This window comes from Brachycentrus maculatus, unplaced genomic scaffold, assembly GCF_059751285.1.
Source record: "Brachycentrus maculatus isolate JH-2025_06_01 unplaced genomic scaffold, ASM5975128v1 h1tg000196l, whole genome shotgun sequence".
NCBI lineage: Eukaryota > Metazoa > Arthropoda > Insecta > Trichoptera > Brachycentridae > Brachycentrus > Brachycentrus maculatus.
The window spans coordinates 2,390,361-2,410,434 of NW_028280947.1; the positions used below are offsets into that span (position 1 = coordinate 2,390,361).

General features: G+C 33.1%; 2 protein-coding genes across 3 annotated transcripts; both read left to right on the plus strand.

The window, feature by feature from the left end:
• Positions 1-1,054: 1,054 nt before the first annotated feature.
• On the plus strand, positions 1,055-10,942 carry LOC148307646 (uncharacterized). Its single transcript, XM_088263125.1, has 9 exons — positions 1,055-1,390; positions 1,861-1,998; positions 2,580-3,219; positions 4,917-5,113; positions 7,059-7,261; positions 8,157-8,273; positions 8,775-8,978; positions 9,940-10,156; positions 10,759-10,942. The coding sequence occupies exons 1-9, from the start codon at positions 1,286-1,288 to the stop codon at positions 10,906-10,908; spliced, it is 1,971 nt and encodes a 656-aa protein (XP_088119251.1). The 5' UTR covers positions 1,055-1,285; the 3' UTR covers positions 10,909-10,942.
• A 1,473-nt stretch (positions 10,943-12,415) lies between these two features.
• Positions 12,416-19,803, plus strand: LOC148307647 (uncharacterized). Of its 2 annotated transcripts, XM_088263127.1 has the most exons (9): positions 12,416-12,668; positions 14,249-14,395; positions 15,098-15,605; positions 16,369-16,568; positions 16,858-17,060; positions 17,559-17,678; positions 17,788-17,991; positions 18,396-18,612; positions 19,553-19,803. In XM_088263127.1, the coding sequence occupies exons 1-9, from the start codon at positions 12,573-12,575 to the stop codon at positions 19,742-19,744; spliced, it is 1,887 nt and encodes a 628-aa protein (XP_088119253.1). In that variant the 5' UTR covers positions 12,416-12,572; the 3' UTR covers positions 19,745-19,803. The 2 variants fall into 2 exon arrangements, with proteins under 2 accessions (XP_088119253.1, XP_088119254.1); XM_088263128.1 differs by lacking the exon at positions 14,249-14,395 and having other exon boundaries at positions 12,427-12,668.
• The last annotated feature ends 271 nt before the right edge of the window (positions 19,804-20,074 follow it).

Below are 20,074 nucleotides of genomic sequence, written 5' to 3' on the forward strand. Positions count from 1 at the left end.
CCCTGGACTGAAGCGGAGGGCTGATTACCTTCCCTTGTGTTAACAATCAAGATATCCATATATACCCATGCACCAACGGGTGCGGATAAGGGTTATAAGAAAAGGAAGATATTTTGTTCATATAGCTGTCAAAGCTTTGTAAGAGTAAGTCTGATTTTGAATACGAACTTTTATTTTTGCAATAGTAAGGACAGTGAGAAATTATAGCAAGAATTCTATTTACATATAGGGTGCCAGTCCAAATCTCTTAATGCGCTGTAAACTGAATGTTTTTGCGGCAATGAGGGGGTCCAGAATCAAGACGTTTTGAGTGATGAGGACATCATATGTGATGTTACATGTAAAATCTCGAGTAGGAATCTGATGATGGCGTGCAGTTGATGTTTTTTTTTTAAATTATACCCTCTAAAGCAGTAAATGCTTCAAACATAGCCTTCAACTGAGCAGAAGAAATCGTCCAGAAAACAGGAATTTATGGTTTTGAGATGAATGCGTGATTTAGACCTTAAATACCAGTTACGTCCGTTGGTTAAAAGGAAAATGCCTGATTTTTTTCAAGCTAAAATAAAAAAAAGAGTTTTTACACTCTTTATACCTAAACAAAAATGTTAAATAAGTACTAAAAACTGATTTTTTTTCTCTCATTTTTCTCAAAACATTTAGTAATCCGAAAGATCCACTGCATCATTTACATTCGAATTAGCAAGCTGGTACTGCATTGCACTATTTATTTCTTTTTTAACTTTCTTAATGTTTTTAACCTTTTAACCCTCTAATGGTACATAGGGCACCACATAAGATCGAAGCACTGTCAATGCGAATGGCGAGTGTAGTTTATATTATATTATTTTAAGGGAGTTAATATTACTGAAAAATAATCCATATTTGTTTTTCATCAAATAAAAGTATGGGTAAATTTATCCTCGCTACGAAGTTAAAATTTTAATATCCGTACATAGTTTTTAGGGGTAGTTTTCAATGTTGGCAGCACTACATTTGTAAATTTGAGTTGTATTTATCTATATTATAATTTTTTGTATGGTCAAAATCAGTTTTGTATAAAAAAAATGGTGACAGTTCATTCCACAGGCAATCTGTGGATTCAACTCTGTGTTTTGACATTTCGTACAAAATCTGCTCTGACGGATTGTTAAAAATAAGTTCGTTGTGCTTTCTCATTTTTAAAAATATTTATAAATAACATAGAGGTTCCTAATATTTAAGAACCATTTAAAAAAAAAATTATACTACCGCGTCCAAACATTCAATTTACTGGTGACTTGCAATGCCTGTAATTAATGTTTGTCGAATATGTTTAGTGCAGAAACTAGACTTGAAAATCCTCAAAGGACGGCGTTTGATTATGCTTGAAGAGTTATTAGGAAAAGTGGTACGATGAATGCTTACTTATGTTTTTATTTCTGCTACGATGCTGTTGACATTTGGGGGGCTGTCAGAATATTAACCTTACTTTTATGTGACAACATTACTATTATTTATCATCTATTATTTTCTTTTTTCCTCATTTCACGATAGACCTGTATAAGAATATAAGCTACACCAACTTGACGATGTGACATCACTACTGTCCTGGCGGGAACTTAACACCTAGAGAAATAACATATAATCTTTTTTATATTCCTTTTTTAAATTCATTAAGAGTAGGTACCTATTATCTTGTGATATCGTTTATATCACTATTGAACTTGCATATTACAAATCAACTCTCAGCTGCCCAATTCACAGTCTGTAAAAACAGTTAAAACGCAAATCTAAAAAAAACACCCTTTATTAATACCGTACTAAAATTCTCTAAAATAATTATGTGTATTTTATTGTATATAACTTGTCCTGTTGCAGTTGAAATGCGATGGAAATATCTGGATATGTCTGAAGTGTGCTCACATGCTGGAGAAGTATACCATATTTAAAAATATGTGTAAAAAAACAGACCTCGTTTGGCTACAATATTACAAAAGTGTAAAGAAATCATCCGATGTAAGATTCCTTTTATTATTTTTGATAGTTTTATTTGGATATTCAAACACGTTTTTCTTGATTTAAAAAATAAATAAACATATTGCTCACTCAAACATATAACGAAAATCGTAATTCAGTTGTGCATGTTTTCTGAATGCTCAGAAAATGTACTATATTTCAGCAAAAGCGGGCATATGTTTAACTTAATATTTACCCGCTACAGGGCAGAAAGTGTTGTTTTTGCATTTTAAAGAAAGGTTACTGTTTAATAATTTTTTTAAATATACTAAATATTTTTCAAATGGAGAAAAAACCTTCAAATTTTACCTAAAAAGATCTGTTACACAGTAAAAAGTTCAATAAGTGGCTTGATATTTATTTTTAATATTGTTTTATATTTTTAAACTTTAAAAACGATCTTCTGAAAAAATCATGTTTTTTGAAATATATGACGTTGTTGAAAGGAGTGAGCGGTATGTGAATGTAAAAGAGGCAAATAATGTTTGTAAAGACAGTGGCGTTTTATACTTTCTACCCCATCCTGTATTTCTGAATTTTATATTTCATGTATTTCATATATTTCTGAATTCTGGTTTTAGTGCAAGATAAAAATTATCAAAAAGAAAACAGATCCAAACAGTAAGAACTATGAAGTCTGCATTGTGAAAATGTTAAACAAATGCGAAGAACCGACTCAAACAGAAAGTCAACAAAATAATAACCTATCGACCGATCCCGAGGCAGTTTCCAATACAGAAGATATAAAATGTGAAAAAAATGGTGGTGACATTCATCCCACTAATGAAATTGTGATTAAAAATAACAAGTTCAGATCAAGCACTAGTGAAATTGACAATCCTGAGACAAATTATAAGGATTTGATCAAAAACATAGAAAACAAGGATGATTTTGACATGACTCATAAGGCTCCGGTAAATGAATCTCAGAAAATCAAAGACAATGTTGAAAGTTTTGGTCTCGATGATGAGGAAGTTGCGATAAGTAAAGCGGGTCATCTCTATGATCATAACTATTTTGCTAGCGCATCGAGTAATCTTCAGACGGATGAAACCCAAAGCGGCGGTAATTCTGCAGTAGCGGCCAAACCTTCCTATTTCGTGCTGCCGATTACCAATAGTATCAGAATAGAAGAAGATGCATTATCTACGGAGGGGAGTGAATTCAACATGTCTTCTGATGAAAAAAATACCGATAAAATGAGTACAGATAAAGATGAAAGTGAGTCGATCATTATTGTAATTTTAATAGGATAATCGAAAGAATGTCAATTTAAAAAAAATCAACAGCTTCCCTTTAGAAATTAAAAATATAAAAGACACAAACTCTCTAAAAAATAAGCTTAACAAACACTATAAACATATACAGACTAAACAATAGAAAACTATACAAGACAACTCTCTTGCACCGCATAAAAATATATGGTTTATGTATGAATTTTTAAATCAAACACAGATTTTTTCAGTCTGCTAAGTTGTATTTTATTAACAAAAACACATAAAAAAATTAATATTTTGACAATTGTTTCGCCTAGTTATGGTATTTTCAATGTTAAAATTGAATTTATGAAAATGAAATTAATACATAAATTAAAATGGAGTTCTACAAATGAAACGCCAAATCAATAAATAAAAATATGTGGTCCCCAGTAATATTTTGTTAAATGTATAACATGATACTATTAAAAAAAAGTCCCTCTCCAATTTATGTATTAATTTTAAATCAAACACAGATTTTTTGAGTCTACTAAGTTGTATTTTATTAACAAAAAACACATAAAAAATTATATTGTGACAATTGTTTCGCCTTGTTAGGGCATTATTATGTCCCTCTCCAAGCCCAAGAGCCCAGTCTCTTTTTTGAAGAGGCTCAGCGCAACTAAAATTTAAGGATTGTATTAAGTAGAAATGTAAAGAAATTGTTTTACAAAATGTAACTGTATTAAATAAATAAAATTTTCAAAAATTATTTCAAGTAAAGAGGCTGGCTCAAAATCACCCGCAGATTTTAGAGTGAAAGCCTAAGAAAAAAGGGACGGGTACATTTTGTTTTTTTTGTTGTTGCTGTTATTACTGTTACTTTTTTGTCCACCTCTATAGTGTAGTAATTATTAACATATTTGGCTACCATGCTGGAGGTACCGGGTTCGATTCCCAGGGGAGTCAAAATAAATATAAGCGTTTCTTCACTCTTATTATTGTTATACCTGTACCTAAAGCGCAGGACTGATCACCTTGCCCTCAACATAATAAATGATCAAATTAATATTTCATCAATTTGGTGTAATGCCCTATGCACCATTGGGTTCGGATAAAGGTCAGCAGTAGTATTGTTTATTTACTATTCAAATAGAATTTACTAATATCATTTGACTGTAATAATATAAATATCCTATAATATGAAGTAAATAAGTTTTTCTATTATTTCGAGAAATAAAAATACTTTGTGTTCTGATCCACTCACATTTTTATTTAACCAACTAGTTTCGGCAACAACCTGTTGCCCTCTTCAGGGTTACATTAATTACTAGTATTATTACATACTAGTATTAGTAGTATTTATTACTAGTAATAAATGTAACCCTGAAGAGGGCAACAGGTTGTTGCCGAAACTAGTTGGTTAAATAAAAATGTGAGTGGATCAGAACACAAAGTATTTTTATTTCTCGAAATAATATATCAAGATGATCCACAAAGTTAATGCTTTCAATATTCAAAACATTCAAGTTTTTCATCCAATAATTCATCTGCAAATAAAACAGTGGTTAAAAAATGCGAAATGTTTTACATCAAACAAATTTTTAATACTCTACTTCAGGACAATCCCGGAGTAGGCAGATAGTTTTTTAAAATATAATTTGATATTGTTTTTATTCCTTCTATTAAAAAAATTAAGTTGTTCATATTTTCTCTTTCTAGATGTGGAAATTTACAAAACATATTACAACAAAAACGAAGGTGTCAGATTTAGTTTACCGCTGAAAGAACAAATGGAAGAAATGAAAAAGGCCAGGCAAGATGAAAAGTTTAAAAGAGCAAAGATTAAATGCTTGGACTGTGCGATCGTATTCGAAAAAGAGAACCTTTTAGCTAGACACATGTCCGTACATTCTGAGGTTTGTTCCCAACGGTATGATTTGTGAAATAACAGACTGGCAACCTTATATTTTTACATAGTTAACCGGGTATTGTACCCTCTCTCACTTAAGATAGAACACCACATATCGCTCACTCCTTTCAAGAACGTCAAATATCAAAAAAACTAGATTTTTCAGAAGAACGTTTTTAAAGTTTAAAAATATAATATATAAATAAAACCCTTATCCGCACCCCAATGGTGCATAGGGCACTGCTTCATATAAACGCAGTGTTATCTTTGTCGTCAACACATGAAGGAAAGGTGATCAGCCTTCCGCTTCAGGTACCAGTCCAGGGTAATATTGAATAAATATCACAGTGAAAAAATCACTATTAAAAATATAATACAATGTATTAAAAATAAATATCAAGCCACTTATTGAACTTTTTATTGTGCAACAGATCTGTTTAGGTAAAACCTGAAGGTTTTTTCTCCATTTGAAAAATATAATGTATATTAAAAAAATTATGAAACAATACCTTTTCTTCAAAATGCAAAAACAACACTTTCTGCCCTGTAGCGGGTAAATAGTAAGTAAAAAATATGCCACTTTTGCTGGGATATATTTAGTACATTTTCTGGGCATTCTGAAAATATGCACAACTGAAATTTGATGATTTTTGATTTATGACGTTCTTGAAAGGAGTGAGCGATATCTATCTTTACAATTGTATCTAATATTATCATCATTATTTTATTACTTATAACCCTTATCCGCACCCAATGATGCATAGGGCACTGCATCGAATTGACGCAGTGTTATCTTGATCATTACTTACATGAAGGCAAGGTGATCGCTCTTGCGCTTCAGGAACCAGTCCAGGGTAATATTGAATAAATATTACCGTGTAAAATCACTAATATTTATTTTCACCCCCCCTGGGAATGGAACCTAGGACCTCCAGCATGGTAGCTAAATACGCTGACCATTACGCCACGGAGGCGGACGGACAATCATAGTGGCGTCGAATCATTATCATCATAGTGGCATCGAATCATTCCATAGTGCGAGGTGGATCTGCAAATTCAGAAGGGATGAAATAATAAAAGATAATATTTCATACGAGCTTATATTTTCTTATACCTTTAGAGTTTGCCTCATTAGAATCTCAATAGCTTGTTTCTCAAATTATATACCCAGCATACAGTACTATTGAAACTAATTTAGGATGAGAGTGCTCAGGATAGTAAAAAAAAACCTGAGAGGAGGGAAAAAAATATGAACGCACATATCGCTCACTCCTTTCAAGAATGTCATAAATCAAAAATTGTCAATTTTCAGTGATGCATGTTTTCGGTATGCCTAGAAAATGTACTATATCCCAGCGAAAGAGGAATATTTTTACATTAATATTTACCCGCTACAGGGCAGAAAGTGCTGTTTCTGCATTTTGAAGAAAATGTATTGTTATATTATTTTTTTAAATATACTAAATATTTTTCAAATGGTGAAAAAACTTTCAGGTTTTACCTAAAAAGATCTGCTGCACAGTTAAAAGTTCAGTTAGTGGCTTGATATTTATTTTTAATACATTGTTATATTTTTAAACTTTAAAAACGTTCTCCCGAAAAATCAAGTTTTTTGATTTATGACGTTCTTGAAAGGAGTGAGCGATATATGATATATATTGTCCGCCTCCGTAGTGTAATGGTCAGCACGCTCGGCTACCGTTCTGGAGGTCCCGGGTTCGATTCCCAGGGGGGGATCAAATAAATATAGGTGATTTTTTCACTATAATATTTATTCAATATCACCCTGGACTGGTACCCGAAGCGGAAGGCTGATCACCTTTCCTTCATGTGTTGACGATCAAGATAACATTGCGTTTATATAACGCAGTGCCCTATGCACCATCGGGTGGGAATGAGGGTTTGAAGAAGAAGAACCTTATAGCGATGTATACGTTGTACTTTTTGTGCAGTTAAACGGGAATAAAGTGTGTGTCGTTTGCAAAAAGAGGTATCGCACTCAATTGGAATTGAGAAGGCACGGCAGGATACATGAGAACAGGATTGTTTGTCAGTTGTGTGGACAGAAGCTACAGCCCAAGGATTTCGCAGAACATTTGAGAGAACACAAGGGAATCAACCAGTATTCCTGCAAGCAGTGCCCTCAAGTATTCTCGTGAGTTCATTCAATTCTTCTTCTTCTTTTATTAGATCCTAGGGATCTGTTTGTGCCTCCGCATGTCGCTCTTGGGATGTCGACTCCCAGCTGTCTTTTCATCTTTTCGGAGGTCTGCCTGGGGGTCTGCGTCCTTCAGGGTTAGCTTGAAGGGCGATACGTGGAAGTCTGTCTTCTGACATTCTGTTTATATGTTCATTCCAGTATCGCCTTCGTTCAATTCAATTAAATTCAATTTGATTTATTCAATTGATATATAAATTGAAAATAAAGTGCAATGGTCAGCACGCTAGGCTACCGTTCTGGAGGTCCCGGGTTCGATTCCCAGGGGGGGTTCAAATAAATATATGTGATTTTTTCACTCTAATATTTATTCAATATTACCCTGGACTGGTACCTGAAGCGGAGGGCTGACCTTCTTGTGTTAACGATCAAGATGACACTGTGTTTATATAATGCAGTGCCCTATGCACCATTAGGGTGTGAATAAGGGTTAACAGCAGAAGAAATAAAAACACTTCTTATTTTTATCCTTTGAGTATTATATTTATTTTTATTTTTAATGACTAGTTTCGGAAGCTGTAGTATGACTACAGATATGTCAGGTAGAATATTAGAGCTTGTTCCAGAATACCTCTCTCCCTTTTCCCAGGATTATTTAGTGTGTTCCTGAGTGTAACATGAGCACTACAATTGTCAAAAAATATTTTCAAGGGAATTTCAATTAATTTTTAATTACAAGACCAAATTTTTTAATAGGTCTCTTATATCGTAGTTTTACTATATTATCCATCTGTTTTCAGTTAGTTGAAAGATGAGCATCACAATGAGCCCACCAATGTGTCTTTGTTCTTTTATTTCCGAACAAGGAGTTAAATATTTTTTTGTATTTCAGAAAACTCGGATCTCTTAAAATTCACTTAAAAAAGCACAGAGTTAAGAAGATTTTATTCCAGTGTGACAAATGTCCTAAATCGTTTTTGTTTGAATCCAAATTTCTCCGACATCAGATGTAAGTATCTAATTATTAAAATTGTTGAAAATATTATCTTACTGGCAACATACAATATAGTGGAACTTTTAAGTCAGTAAATCATACCAAAAAGTTGTGTGGAAAATCAATGATATAATTTTAGATAGTCGGGTTGGTACTTACTTTCAAGTTGAGAGTATGGTAAAGTTATTTAATTAAAAATCTGCTGTCCAGACATGGAAAATTGTTTTCTATATAATGAAATATGGTGGGAAAATTAACGTTTTCACCTAATTTATTATAATTATTACGCTTTGTTTAAAATAGCAAAATGTTTCAGAGATCTAGCAACCAATTACATACCAACCTTGTCATAAAAACATGAATTCGGTTGCAGTTATACTGCAAAAAGGGTTGCCAGTAACAAAAACAAATAATGCTTTGTTAGTTATGATTAAGTACTTAAGCAAAAGTAAAAATTACTAACATGTTTTAAATTTTGTTTACATAACCATTTCATGTGATTGTTTTTAATTCCAGTCTCCATTCAAGTAATCCTGAATATCGCTGTGAAGAGTGTGGTAGAGTTTCATTATCTGAGAAATCCCATGAGAAGCATAAAATTATGCACGAGGCTGACAAGAACCCCTACTGTGTGGAATGTGATATTAATTTCAAAAGTAGACTTGCCCTAAAAAAACATCTTGAGCTGACTCGAAAACACGTGACTCCTGAAATGCTGAAGTTAGTTATCAAACACATTGTTGCAAAAAATAATTGAATCCCGACAATTGCAAAATAAATTAAAGAAAGATTTATTTTCAATTGGTCTGGGTGTTTGTGATGTATTTTTCACACTTACCTTCCCTATCCTTACTATCCTACATGCTGACAAGCATCTAAAATTTAGACGCTTTGTAGGTTATTCCTTCAAAAAAAAAAAACACATACTTCTTATTCTTTGGGAAATCAATACAATGTCTTAATTCTTTTTTCGTACACAATCAATCCTAATATCATTGAACAAAATATTGTTAACATTTCTAAATTATTGGCGGCTCTATTTGTTGATGTCTATGGTCCAAGTTCTAATTATTACACAAAAGGTAGTGTAGTGATAAACAAACAATACACACTACTACTATTACAGCTCTATAAACCATATGACGTCATAAAACGTTCGATGACGTATGCGAATGCACGTTTTTTGTTTTATTCAAATATCTAAGCGAGATATTAAGGTTAAAAGTTTTAACCTTAATATCTCCCTTAGTTCTCTACAGATTTCAGCAAGAATGTTATCGATAGTCTTGTAATTTTTCATATTAATTTATTAGCCAATAAACCAACATCCTGACAAAAATCTATTGTATGCCAGACTTTTATAATTCCCTTTATATAAAATGATCCATCGTCTGTGTTGGGACATCTAAATTATTTAATTTGTTAATTTTTATCTCCCTGTATTTAATATTTATTAGTCTTCATTTCGAAATGAAGTCAGACGCTCTTTTGGCAACGGTACATTGAATACTGAAAAATCGCTACATAAATTTTACTGTGAGAGACAAAATCAAACCAGTTTAGCTGATAAATCGCAGCAACAATAGCCCACTCTGCATCTTGTTCTTAAATATATTTCAAATCTACACTGCAAACTACTCGTTTCTTTCAAAGGCTGTAAAAAGATAAATATTTATTCTAGGTACCGTTGTGACAAATGTGCGAAGGGGTTTTTGACACAAAGAGAGCTGACGACACATATTGAGATAATCCACGAACGCCTGAGGAAATTTATTTGCGATAGGTGTCCCGAATCGTTCTCCACAAAGCGCTCTCTGGTCCAGCACATCATGTCCAAGCACATAGGCTACAAACCACCTCTCAAGTATCAGTGCTCCGTGTGTGATAAGAAGTTCACAGTAAGTTATGTTGCAATTCTCAAAGCTTTCCGTCAATATCCTATAACATATTTTTTGGGGAAAACACTTAAAAGCGTCTTTTGCAGGAGATGCTTAAAAGCATTCTATTTGCTTACTTTTGGTAGAGCGCACAAACAATGTACAGATCAGAATTAGGTTTGCGGTTACTTATGATCACTATACGATTCTAAATAATGTATTAATTATGGTCGGGGATGATGAAAAAACCTTCCGATAACAATATGTTAATATTTCATATTTCTGCATCCATGATGTATATTACATACTTGAATTTCAAGTTCTGTATAGTAATAATATTATTTTACAACAATACAAACACCATAAGTGATTTATTGATTTTTTAAATTACTCTTCCTCCCAGTCCACATGTATGTAAATTTCATACATTTCTGAACATTTTGACTCCAGAATAGTCAAAACATCGATATCCAACTTTTGAGTGATATGGTTGTTCAAAAATGTGTAGAATTTTCAATGTTACTCGGTGTAAGACCTGATCACTTGTACCAGCCAATGGTAGGTTGTAGGCCATAAATGTATACAGTGTATATATCTATAATGTTTATAAAATTGTTTTGCAGAGTAAGGGGCAGCTAAAAGCACACTTCAGAATTCACACAGGGGAACAGCCATTTGAGTGTGAAGTTTGCAACAGGAAGTTTACGCAATCATCCACCATGTGGACCCACAAAAAATTAGTTCATAAAATAAAGAGGAAAAATGTTGACTGAAAATATAAAGGAAATATACTAAGATTTTCTGAAATTATTTTTCTTTAACTTAATTTATGAATAACATTAAAACCCAATCAGTCTTCACCTATTCCTCAACATTACACAATTCTTGAGTGATTCTTCTTCTGTCTGAACTATCAGACTATGGAATGAATTATCTGTCAATGTAAATAATTCTCATTCTCTGAAAACTTTCATGGAATATCTCAAAAATTGCTTTTTCTTTAGAATCCTAGCTGTTATTATATTACCCTTCCTTGAGTCCCCTCCTCCTTGTCCATCTTTTTCCTACTTCTTTCTTCTTCCTTATCATGTCTTCAAGTCGCAGTCACATAATTATGTTGGATACATTTACCATCTGTCCGCAAATCCAACATAACTCTAAAAGGTAAAAAAATACTTTGACCACTTATACTAATTTATTTACAACATTTTGAGTGTGTCCTAATACTTGTTCACAAAGTCTGGATTATCTCCAATTACAGGAGCTATTTTCATATTATTTTTTGACATCTGATCAAAGATGAAGAAGAATATGGAAGTCTGGGCATTTACAGGGCTGACATCCCCGAAGTTTCTAGTGAAGTTCTAGTGATTCAATAATAATGTTTCAAAATTGGTTCATACATATACTCCATAGCTTCCAAGAATTTTCAGAATCAGGAGTTATTTTCATATTATTTTTTGATATGAAAATAACTCCTGATAATAACATACTAATATAAGAGTTTCTGCTTAGTAAAAAGTTTCTTAACATCTCACCAATAGATGTCTCTAGTGAAGTTCTAGTGATTCAAAAACAAGGTTTCTTAATTAGTTCACATGTATAGAACTTCTGAGAATTTGAGTAGTGTGGTTGTCAATAATGGGTAAAATTGGTGAATGTTACACGTGTGTAAAGTGATCACTTAAACCAGCCTATGACGGTCGTCAGCCCCGTAAATGCCCAGACCTCCATATTCTTCTTCATCTTTGATGAGATGTCAAAAATATATATATACTAATTTAATTTCGACTAGTTGCAAATAATGTTTTTTTTCAGCAATGAACCCTGTGTGCAAAAAGATCAATGAATAAATATTTGTTTTCTAAAATACGTATTTGTTCAATGACAAAGAAAGAATAATGTTTTATCTTATTTTGACTGGGGATATTTTTGGAGACTGATTTCTGTGGGGATATTTTAAAGAAAAGTTTATTCTGTTAATCTAATACTGCAACCTAAATTACACAATTACCTAACGTCCAAGTGACTCTGAAATCAAGCTACGGCTTATGCAACACTCATGTTTCTACTTAGGTTCCAACTTTATAAGTTTAATAGCCTATTCTTACTTGTGAATGATTTAACTTTTTATGTCTTAAGTTACTTTAATTTTGTGTAATTGTTGAAAATTCGTGAAAATTCTAGACAAAAACATTTGGGTTTCGAAAGCTTCGTTGTAAATTGAATTCATTTTCAACAGCCGATCATTTATGCGTGAACGCCGAACCATCTGTTTTGGAATTTATCTATGACTTATACTGTCAAATTAGTGTCATTTTCTTTTATTTACCAACAAGAAATGAGAGAATGGTTAAAAATACTATTTATCTGCTTTATTATTTCTAAATAAATATTATTTACATATTACAAGTACATTCAAAACGACACATCTACAATGTCAGTTTGCCGGATCTGCCTAGTACAGGGTGAAAATATGAAAGCTCTTTCCGGGCGACGAATTAATATGCTAGAAGATTTATTAGGAAAAGAGGTTTGGATATTATTAAAATATTGGAAAGAAAATATATTTTTACAGAATAAAATTTTGTTACAGTGTCGGTTTGTGGTCCCGTGGTTAGTGTCGCGGACTCTCGAGTCAGAGTTTCTTAGTTCGAACCTAAGCTACCACAATCTGATACCTATTTCTAATAATGAGGCGCTTAGGCTCACAGAAATAGTATGAAATTGAAATATTTTTGTAAATAATAAAAAAAAAACTAAACCCTTATCCGCACCCCAATGGTGCATAGGGCACTGTGTCTTATAAATGCAGTGTTATCATGATCGTTTTACACATGAAGGAAAGGTGATCAGCCCTCCGCTTCAGGTACCAGTCCATGGTAATATTGAATAAATATTACAGTGAAAAAATTACTTATATTTTCACCCCCCTTGGGAATCGAACCCGGGACCTCCAGAACGGTAGCCGAGCGTGCTGACCATTACACTACGGAGGCGGACAATAATTACTCAAATATTTCTCATAGAAAAAGAAGAATTACTGTAAATTATCGTGACTTAGGATTTTCTTACTATATTATTAGGGGTAGGATGGTGAATGTTGCACGTGTATAAATTGATCACTTAACCAGCTTATTACTGGTCACAAGCCCTATAAATATCCTAGACATTCATATTCTTTTCCATCATAGCCAGTGTTTTGCCACGTGTACTGTGTCACGAGTTTGATCAATATATCTAGAAGTTCCTAAACTTGAGTAGTGTGGTTGTCAATCATGGGTAGAATTGGTGAATGTTACACGTGTGTAAAGTGATCACTTAACCAAGCCTATCACGGTCCTGTAAATGCCCAAACTTACATATTCTTCTTTTTCTATTTTGAGATGTCAAAAATGTAATTTTGGATAGTTTATATACTCCAGCGAGTGATTTTGCCTAGAATTTTTACTCATGAATTACATGAAATTATAGTAACTTTAAAGATAAGGAGGAAATCCACTCACGAGTAGGCATAGGCTATAAAACTTAAAAAGTTGAAGCCTGAGTAGGGTCATGATAAGCGATGTTGCATAATCCGTAGCTAGATTTCAGAGTCAATGGACGTTGGGTAATTAAAAAAAAACATATAATAAAAAAATCTTATTCATCTATATTAAGATGTCAAAAAAATCTCTAAAATAACCCCTAAGTGGAGAAAATCCAGATTTCTGGACAAGTTTTTGTACACATTCAAAATGTTCTGAATTAAATATGGCTATTTTTCAAGTTTCGTCCGCCTCCGTAGTGTAATGGTCAGCATGCTCGGCTACCGTTCTGGAGGTCCCGGGTTCGATTCCCAAGGGGGTTTAATAAATATAAGTGATTTTTTCACTCTAATATTTATTCAATATTACACTGGACTGGTACCTGAAGTGGAGGGCTGATCACCTTTCCTTCATGTGTAAACGATCGAGATAACACTGTGTTTATATGAAGCAGTGCCCTATGCACCATTGGGGTGCGGTAAGGGTTTTTAATTAATTTAATCAAAATTAATTTTTCAAGTGATAAGATGGATTCAAATTGTCTTTCTCTCTTTCCATTTGTGAAATTACTTTCCTTTGTTTCCAGTTGCAATCAGGCGATGAGAACAATTGGCTCTGTCTCAAATGCGCCCGTCTCCTCGTGAAATACACGGATTTCCGAAACCTCTGTTTCAAAACAGAATTGGTTTGGCAGAAATATTACACTAACGCGACTCAAAATGGCAAATCAAATGTGAGAATGATAAATGTTATTTAACACACTGGATTTAACCCTTTGCCCGTACCACATACAGGCAAAAAAATGGGCCTTTGGAGATTTGCTCGTGCCTAGTACGGGCATCCCTGTAAAAAATAGCTCCAACTGATTTTAATATGTTATTTTATGAGGTAGTTGAAGGTATTCTCGCAGGGTGGCTCTATGTGTATGGAGTGTAGTGGGCTCTGTCGCCCAATGCTGGTATTATTTCCTATGTTTCCAACATATCTGAACTAATTGTTGTCGGGACACTTATAAAAACATTTTTTCTGTATTATGCGTAGGAAGTTGGATACGGATAAATTATATTTTTTCTGAATTAGTTTTATTCTCTCTGCCTACCCCTGCATAATGCGACATGATGGTTATTTAGCTATAGCTTCTTCTTCAAACCCTTATCCGCACCCCAATGGTGCGTAGGGCACTGCATCATATAAACGCAGTGTTATCTTGATCGTTAACACATGAATGAAAGGTCATCAGCCTTCCGCTTCAGGTACCAGTCCAGGGTAATATTGAATAAATATTACAGTGAAAAATTCATATATATTTATTGGACCCCCCCCTGGGAATCGAACCCGGGACCTCCAAAACGGTAGGCAAGCGTACTGACCATTACACTACGGAGGCGGACAAATAGTTATTACTTAAAGGTATAATATACTCTTGTTATTTTAGCCAACCATTAAAATTATCAAAAAGAAATCTGAATCAAATGAAACTGACTATGAAATCACTGTTGTGAATGCATTAAAAAATTGTGATAACCAGGAACAAGGAAATATTATTAATTCAGATAGCAGTATGATTTTAAATAATCAAGAAAATAGTTGCAAAACGACCGAGGTGTACTCAAAAGAAGAGATAAAATTGGAAGATATCGAAAAGAGCTACAAGGAAGAATATAAGTCTGAAGATGGTATTTTTGATGTTGACAAAGTTAAAAATGTCAGCCAAACTAAAGAAAGCACCGTCAAAACTACAGCTTGTTATAATTTAAACCCAATCTCTGATGCTATAAAAGTGGAGGATGGAGATTTTTTCGCAGAGGACTGTGAATACGATATGCCCTCTGAAGGCAATGTTGCAGATGATGAAATATACCAAGTATTAAAAAAAGAAAAACAACCGACTGTTAAGAAAAAACGACATAAAAAGAAATTAATGGCTACTGATCCAAACACTGGTATGTATGGTTTTTTGATGACTTTTATACAACTTTGATTCCCTCTGCAGTATAGTAGCGAGTTTAAAAAAAAATTTATCATGCATAGGACCCCGGTTTCTATTTTACATTTATTTAACATATTTACTAGTAAAAAAAAATTATAAAATATTGAGTAAGTTACGAGTATATAAGATATCATAGTTAGTAAAAAAAATATGAAAACTCTTAACTATATTTGGTAATTCCGTCTTTATCTAACCCATATTGGGGTTATCCCCACCCAATAGTGCATGGGGCACTGCTTCGTGCAGAAGCAGTTTTATCTTGATCATTAAACACACGAAGGAAATGTGATCAGCCTGCGCTTCAGATACCAGTCTAGGGTAATAGTATAATTATTAAATAAGTATTTAAGTGAAAAATCACTTAAATTTTTTCTTTATCCTCATGGGAATCGAACCAGAGATATCCATTACGGTGGTCAAATGTCCTGACCACCACTGAGCACAAAATTCAGTATTTTAATAGTTATTCTGCAATCTCATAAAATTCAATACTTTGTGTTACCGAATTAGCAATATGTTACTCTATGCTGTCATCTGAAATGCAAGACTAATCACAATTTATTTTAAATGTTATCAATGTTTAAAATACGTAACACTGTGTTGATTCAATATTGTGCTCTATGGACCATTGGAGGTGGATAAGGGGAAGAAATTGTATTTTTTTTAAAATGTATTCTTATCTCATAATGTTCATCAAATTGATCTTTTATTTCTAGAAAATAACCAATTTAATAAGATTAACTTTAAGAATAATGAAGGCGTCAGAATTATACTCTCGGTCCAAGAGCAAATTGAAGAACTTGAATTGACAAGGCAAGATGATAATTTTATAAATGCAAAACACAAGTGCATTCTGTGCGCTTTAGTATTCAGAAGAAACAATAGACTACAGTCGCATATGCTTCAACATTTAAAGGTACCTACCATCTTTGAACATTCCAATTACATATTTCAAATTAAGAATTCTCTCAACGGTAAAAATCTCTAAATTTTCTATGGATTTGTCACACCTCTATCTCTGATACGAGTGTTGCCATTGCAATAATTTTCCTCTTTAAACATAGCTCATTCTTCATACTATGAACATAATAAAATTAGGCAATTTTTTTTTATAAAAGTGAATCGTGCACAAATAATTTTTTTGTAAATAAAGAACGATGATGTTTATTTTGAGATATGTTTACAAATAGTTTTGTTCAATACAGGCGAGTGGTAGCGAAATGTGCGATGTGTGCACTCGAAGATTTCCCACCGAATCTGCCCTGGAGAGGCACTCGAAGTTGCACGCGTACCGAGTGGACTGCCAGCTGTGCGGACAGAGAGTGCCATCAGCCAGTTTCTCGGCCCACATTGCCGAACATAATGGAACCAACTCGTTTTCTTGTGACCAGTGCTCTAAAACATTCCCGTAAGTAAATTTAGTTGTAATATTTAATTCAAGTCATCAATTAAATTGGATTTTTTGTTAACTGAGTGCTCGGGGAAGTAATTGGGGAAGAATATTGACAAAATAGATATTTCAGAGGCAGATGAAGGAGGGAGGAATGTTTGTAGATGCTTGATTAACAAAACGTGTGCAAATCGGGTGAAAATATCACTACGAAAAAAAAATAAAAATTGTGTTTTAGTTATGTATCATTGCAAAATCTGTTTATTATATTTTCAGTATCATTTACTTTTTAACTATGATGATTGACTAACAGTTTTAAAATGACTTTAATCATTAACAATAAATGTCCAAAAGTAAGGTTTATTTTATCTAATACTATGTATTTAACAAGTTATCATATCACTGTAATTCTAGCGCAAATTTACATATTCTCTTCTAATAAAAAGTTGCTTCATTTCTAATGGGATATCTCATGTATTCATCATAATTATTGATGTGATTTTCTTCATATTTTAGAAGACGACTTTCCCTCACCCGTCATAAAATGAATAGTCACACAGCTCCAGAAAACCTATTCAAATGCGACAAGTGTCCAAAACTATTTTCACATGATTTTGAACTCAGAAGACATCAAGTGTAAGTTGACAATTTATTATCAATGACAATTTGCCAAGTGAGATTTTTCAACTCAACAAACACTATTGTCTGCTTATTTTTTTAAAAATATCTTGTCTTTCAATTGCAGGTGTCATTCTAGTAATCCAAAGTACAGATGCGAAGAGTGTGGCAGGGTGTTGCTAAACAAGTACTATTTCGACAGACACAACCAAATGCACAAAGACCATAGAGATTCCTATTGTGTGGAGTGCAATATTCGGTTCAAAACTAACACCGCTCTCAAATTGCACTATTTAAGGCATCCCAAACATGTCGACCCCAAAATGTTGCCGTAAGTTTCTACTGTTATTGTTTATTAAATTTGCTTACCTAAAACCTGAACCTACTTTGAACACTCACCCAAGCTACCACAAAATGTTCTTTTAATAATTTTAAATAACATGCTTTCGACATTTATCATAGAAGGTTTTGAAAATTATAGGTTTTGTAAATACATCCTTCATGCATCATGGTGTTATCTACAAAAACAGGAAATTAATCTGCAAATCTACAAATTTCTTTATTCATAGATTCCGTGATCCTTCATGGATCCAATTAGATAAATTAATATAAATGAGATAAATCTAAAAATTTATTTATTCATAGATTCCGTGATCCTGACTATTATATACTGTTATCCAATAAAAGATAGATATATTACAGTAAAAATGATAAATATAATTGGTTTGTTTACAGATATAAATGTGAGAAATGTAAAAAAGGCTACAGAACCGAAAAGGACCTGGCGGTACATATAGAAAACGCTCACGACTGTTTAAAGAAGTTTAGCTGCGATAAGTGCTCAAATCTGTACGTCACAAAACATGGCCTAACTGATCACATGCTGAGAACGCACCAGGGTTTTAAGCCCCCACAGAAACATCAATGCCCGTACTGTGAAAAGAAATTTGCGGTTAGTTTTCATTTTATTTTAAATTTTTTCTTCTTGCGCCATGTTTTTTGGAAGGTTTCCTATAATTATGGCAATAATTATAATCATCTTGTCAGCTCATCTTTTGTATAGTATCATAGCTATGTGATTCGGCATATTCCTATACTTTTTACATAACTTATCCCCTGGATGATGAGTCCAAAGAAGTATAGCTTCCATATTTTGGAACTACTCTTATTTTAACATATGGGCTTTAGATTTGTGACTATCCATCTAGGAGATTTAATCCTCTCGCGTAGTAAGATATCAATAAAAAGGTTGTACCCTGTAGAGTGAGTTTTTTATATGAATTTTCAATTTTAAAACTATTTTTTTAGATTGAATATCAACATTTTAAACATATGCTATGCACTTAATCAATAAATATTGTCAATTTAAAATAATTACAACACCCCAAACGTGGGGCTCTACGATATCTGATCTGGTATTTTATAGCCCCATGGTTGGGGCGGTAGGCATGGAGAAGTTAAGGATCCTTCTATAGGCCTGCATCTCAAGTGCTCTTGCTTCATCATACCTTCACTTTGAATAAGAAACTTTTGAAGATATTGCAATAGACTATACACCATTTTTATGATATTTAATGATTTTAACACATTGTTATCGGACGGTTTTTTCATCAACCCCGACCCAAATTATGCTCAGACACTCTGTCGCCCGACCCTTAGTATACTAATCACAAGTAACTGCAAACCCAATTCGGATCTGTACAATGTTTTTTGACATCTCAATTGCGCTCTACCAAAAGTAAACTAATAGAACACCTATAAGTGTCTCCTGCTCTCTACCAACAGTATGTAAAAGATGCTTTTAAGCGTTTCTCGCTAACAATATGTTAACATGATCGTGTTGTGTTTAATCACTAATGCCTATCAAATAAATTGTGATTATATTTTCACAGACAAAATGTTTAATGGAACGCCACATCCGGACACACACAGGTGAGCAGCCCTTCGAGTGTGAAGTCTGCAATCGGAAGTTCTCCCAGTCAGCGTCCATGTGGACTCACAAGAAACTGGTGCACAAGATCCTGAAGAAGACCCTCCGACAAAATACACAATATTTCGCTGATTCAAATAAAAAAGACAGCTAAAATAAAATATTCCCATTACATACTGTGATAGTTTAATAAATATGTTATATATGGATAAACAATGTTTTTTTTTAATATTAACCATACAAATTAAGTATACCAATTAAAGTGGTTGAATATCGGAACATACCTAATAAATTCAGGGGTATGCTAAAAGTAAACACGCCATTGCTAATTTTGTATTTGATTTAATCCCTTTTAAATGATTATTCCTTTAATATATTATCATTTAATCATCTTGTGGGGTAAAGAAAACGTGTAAACACTGCCCACCAGCGATTTTTTTAAATATTAGCATCCCACCCCTTAATAAAATGAAAGACGAGCAAC

What these genes read in the sequence shown, in the direction of transcription:
- LOC148307646 (XM_088263125.1), top strand. Translation starts at nt 1,286, where the DNA reads ATGCCTGTAATTAATGTTTGTCGAATATGTTTAGTGCAGAAACTAGAC. An exon ending in GTGTAAAGAAATCATCCGAT is followed by an intron (nt 1,999 to 2,579) that starts GTAAGATTCCTT and finishes TTCTGGTTTTAG; the next exon opens with TGCAAGATAAAAATTATCAA. An exon ending in CAGTGCCCTCAAGTATTCTC is followed by an intron (nt 7,262 to 8,156) that starts GTGAGTTCATTC and finishes TTTGTATTTCAG; the next exon opens with AAAACTCGGATCTCTTAAAA.
- LOC148307647 (XM_088263127.1), top strand. Translation starts at nt 12,573, where the DNA reads ATGTCAGTTTGCCGGATCTGCCTAGTACAGGGTGAAAATATGAAAGCT. An exon ending in CAGTGCTCTAAAACATTCCC is followed by an intron (nt 17,061 to 17,558) that starts GTAAGTAAATTT and finishes TTCATATTTTAG; the next exon opens with AAGACGACTTTCCCTCACCC. An exon ending in ACTGTGAAAAGAAATTTGCG is followed by an intron (nt 18,613 to 19,552) that starts GTTAGTTTTCAT and finishes ATATTTTCACAG; the next exon opens with ACAAAATGTTTAATGGAACG.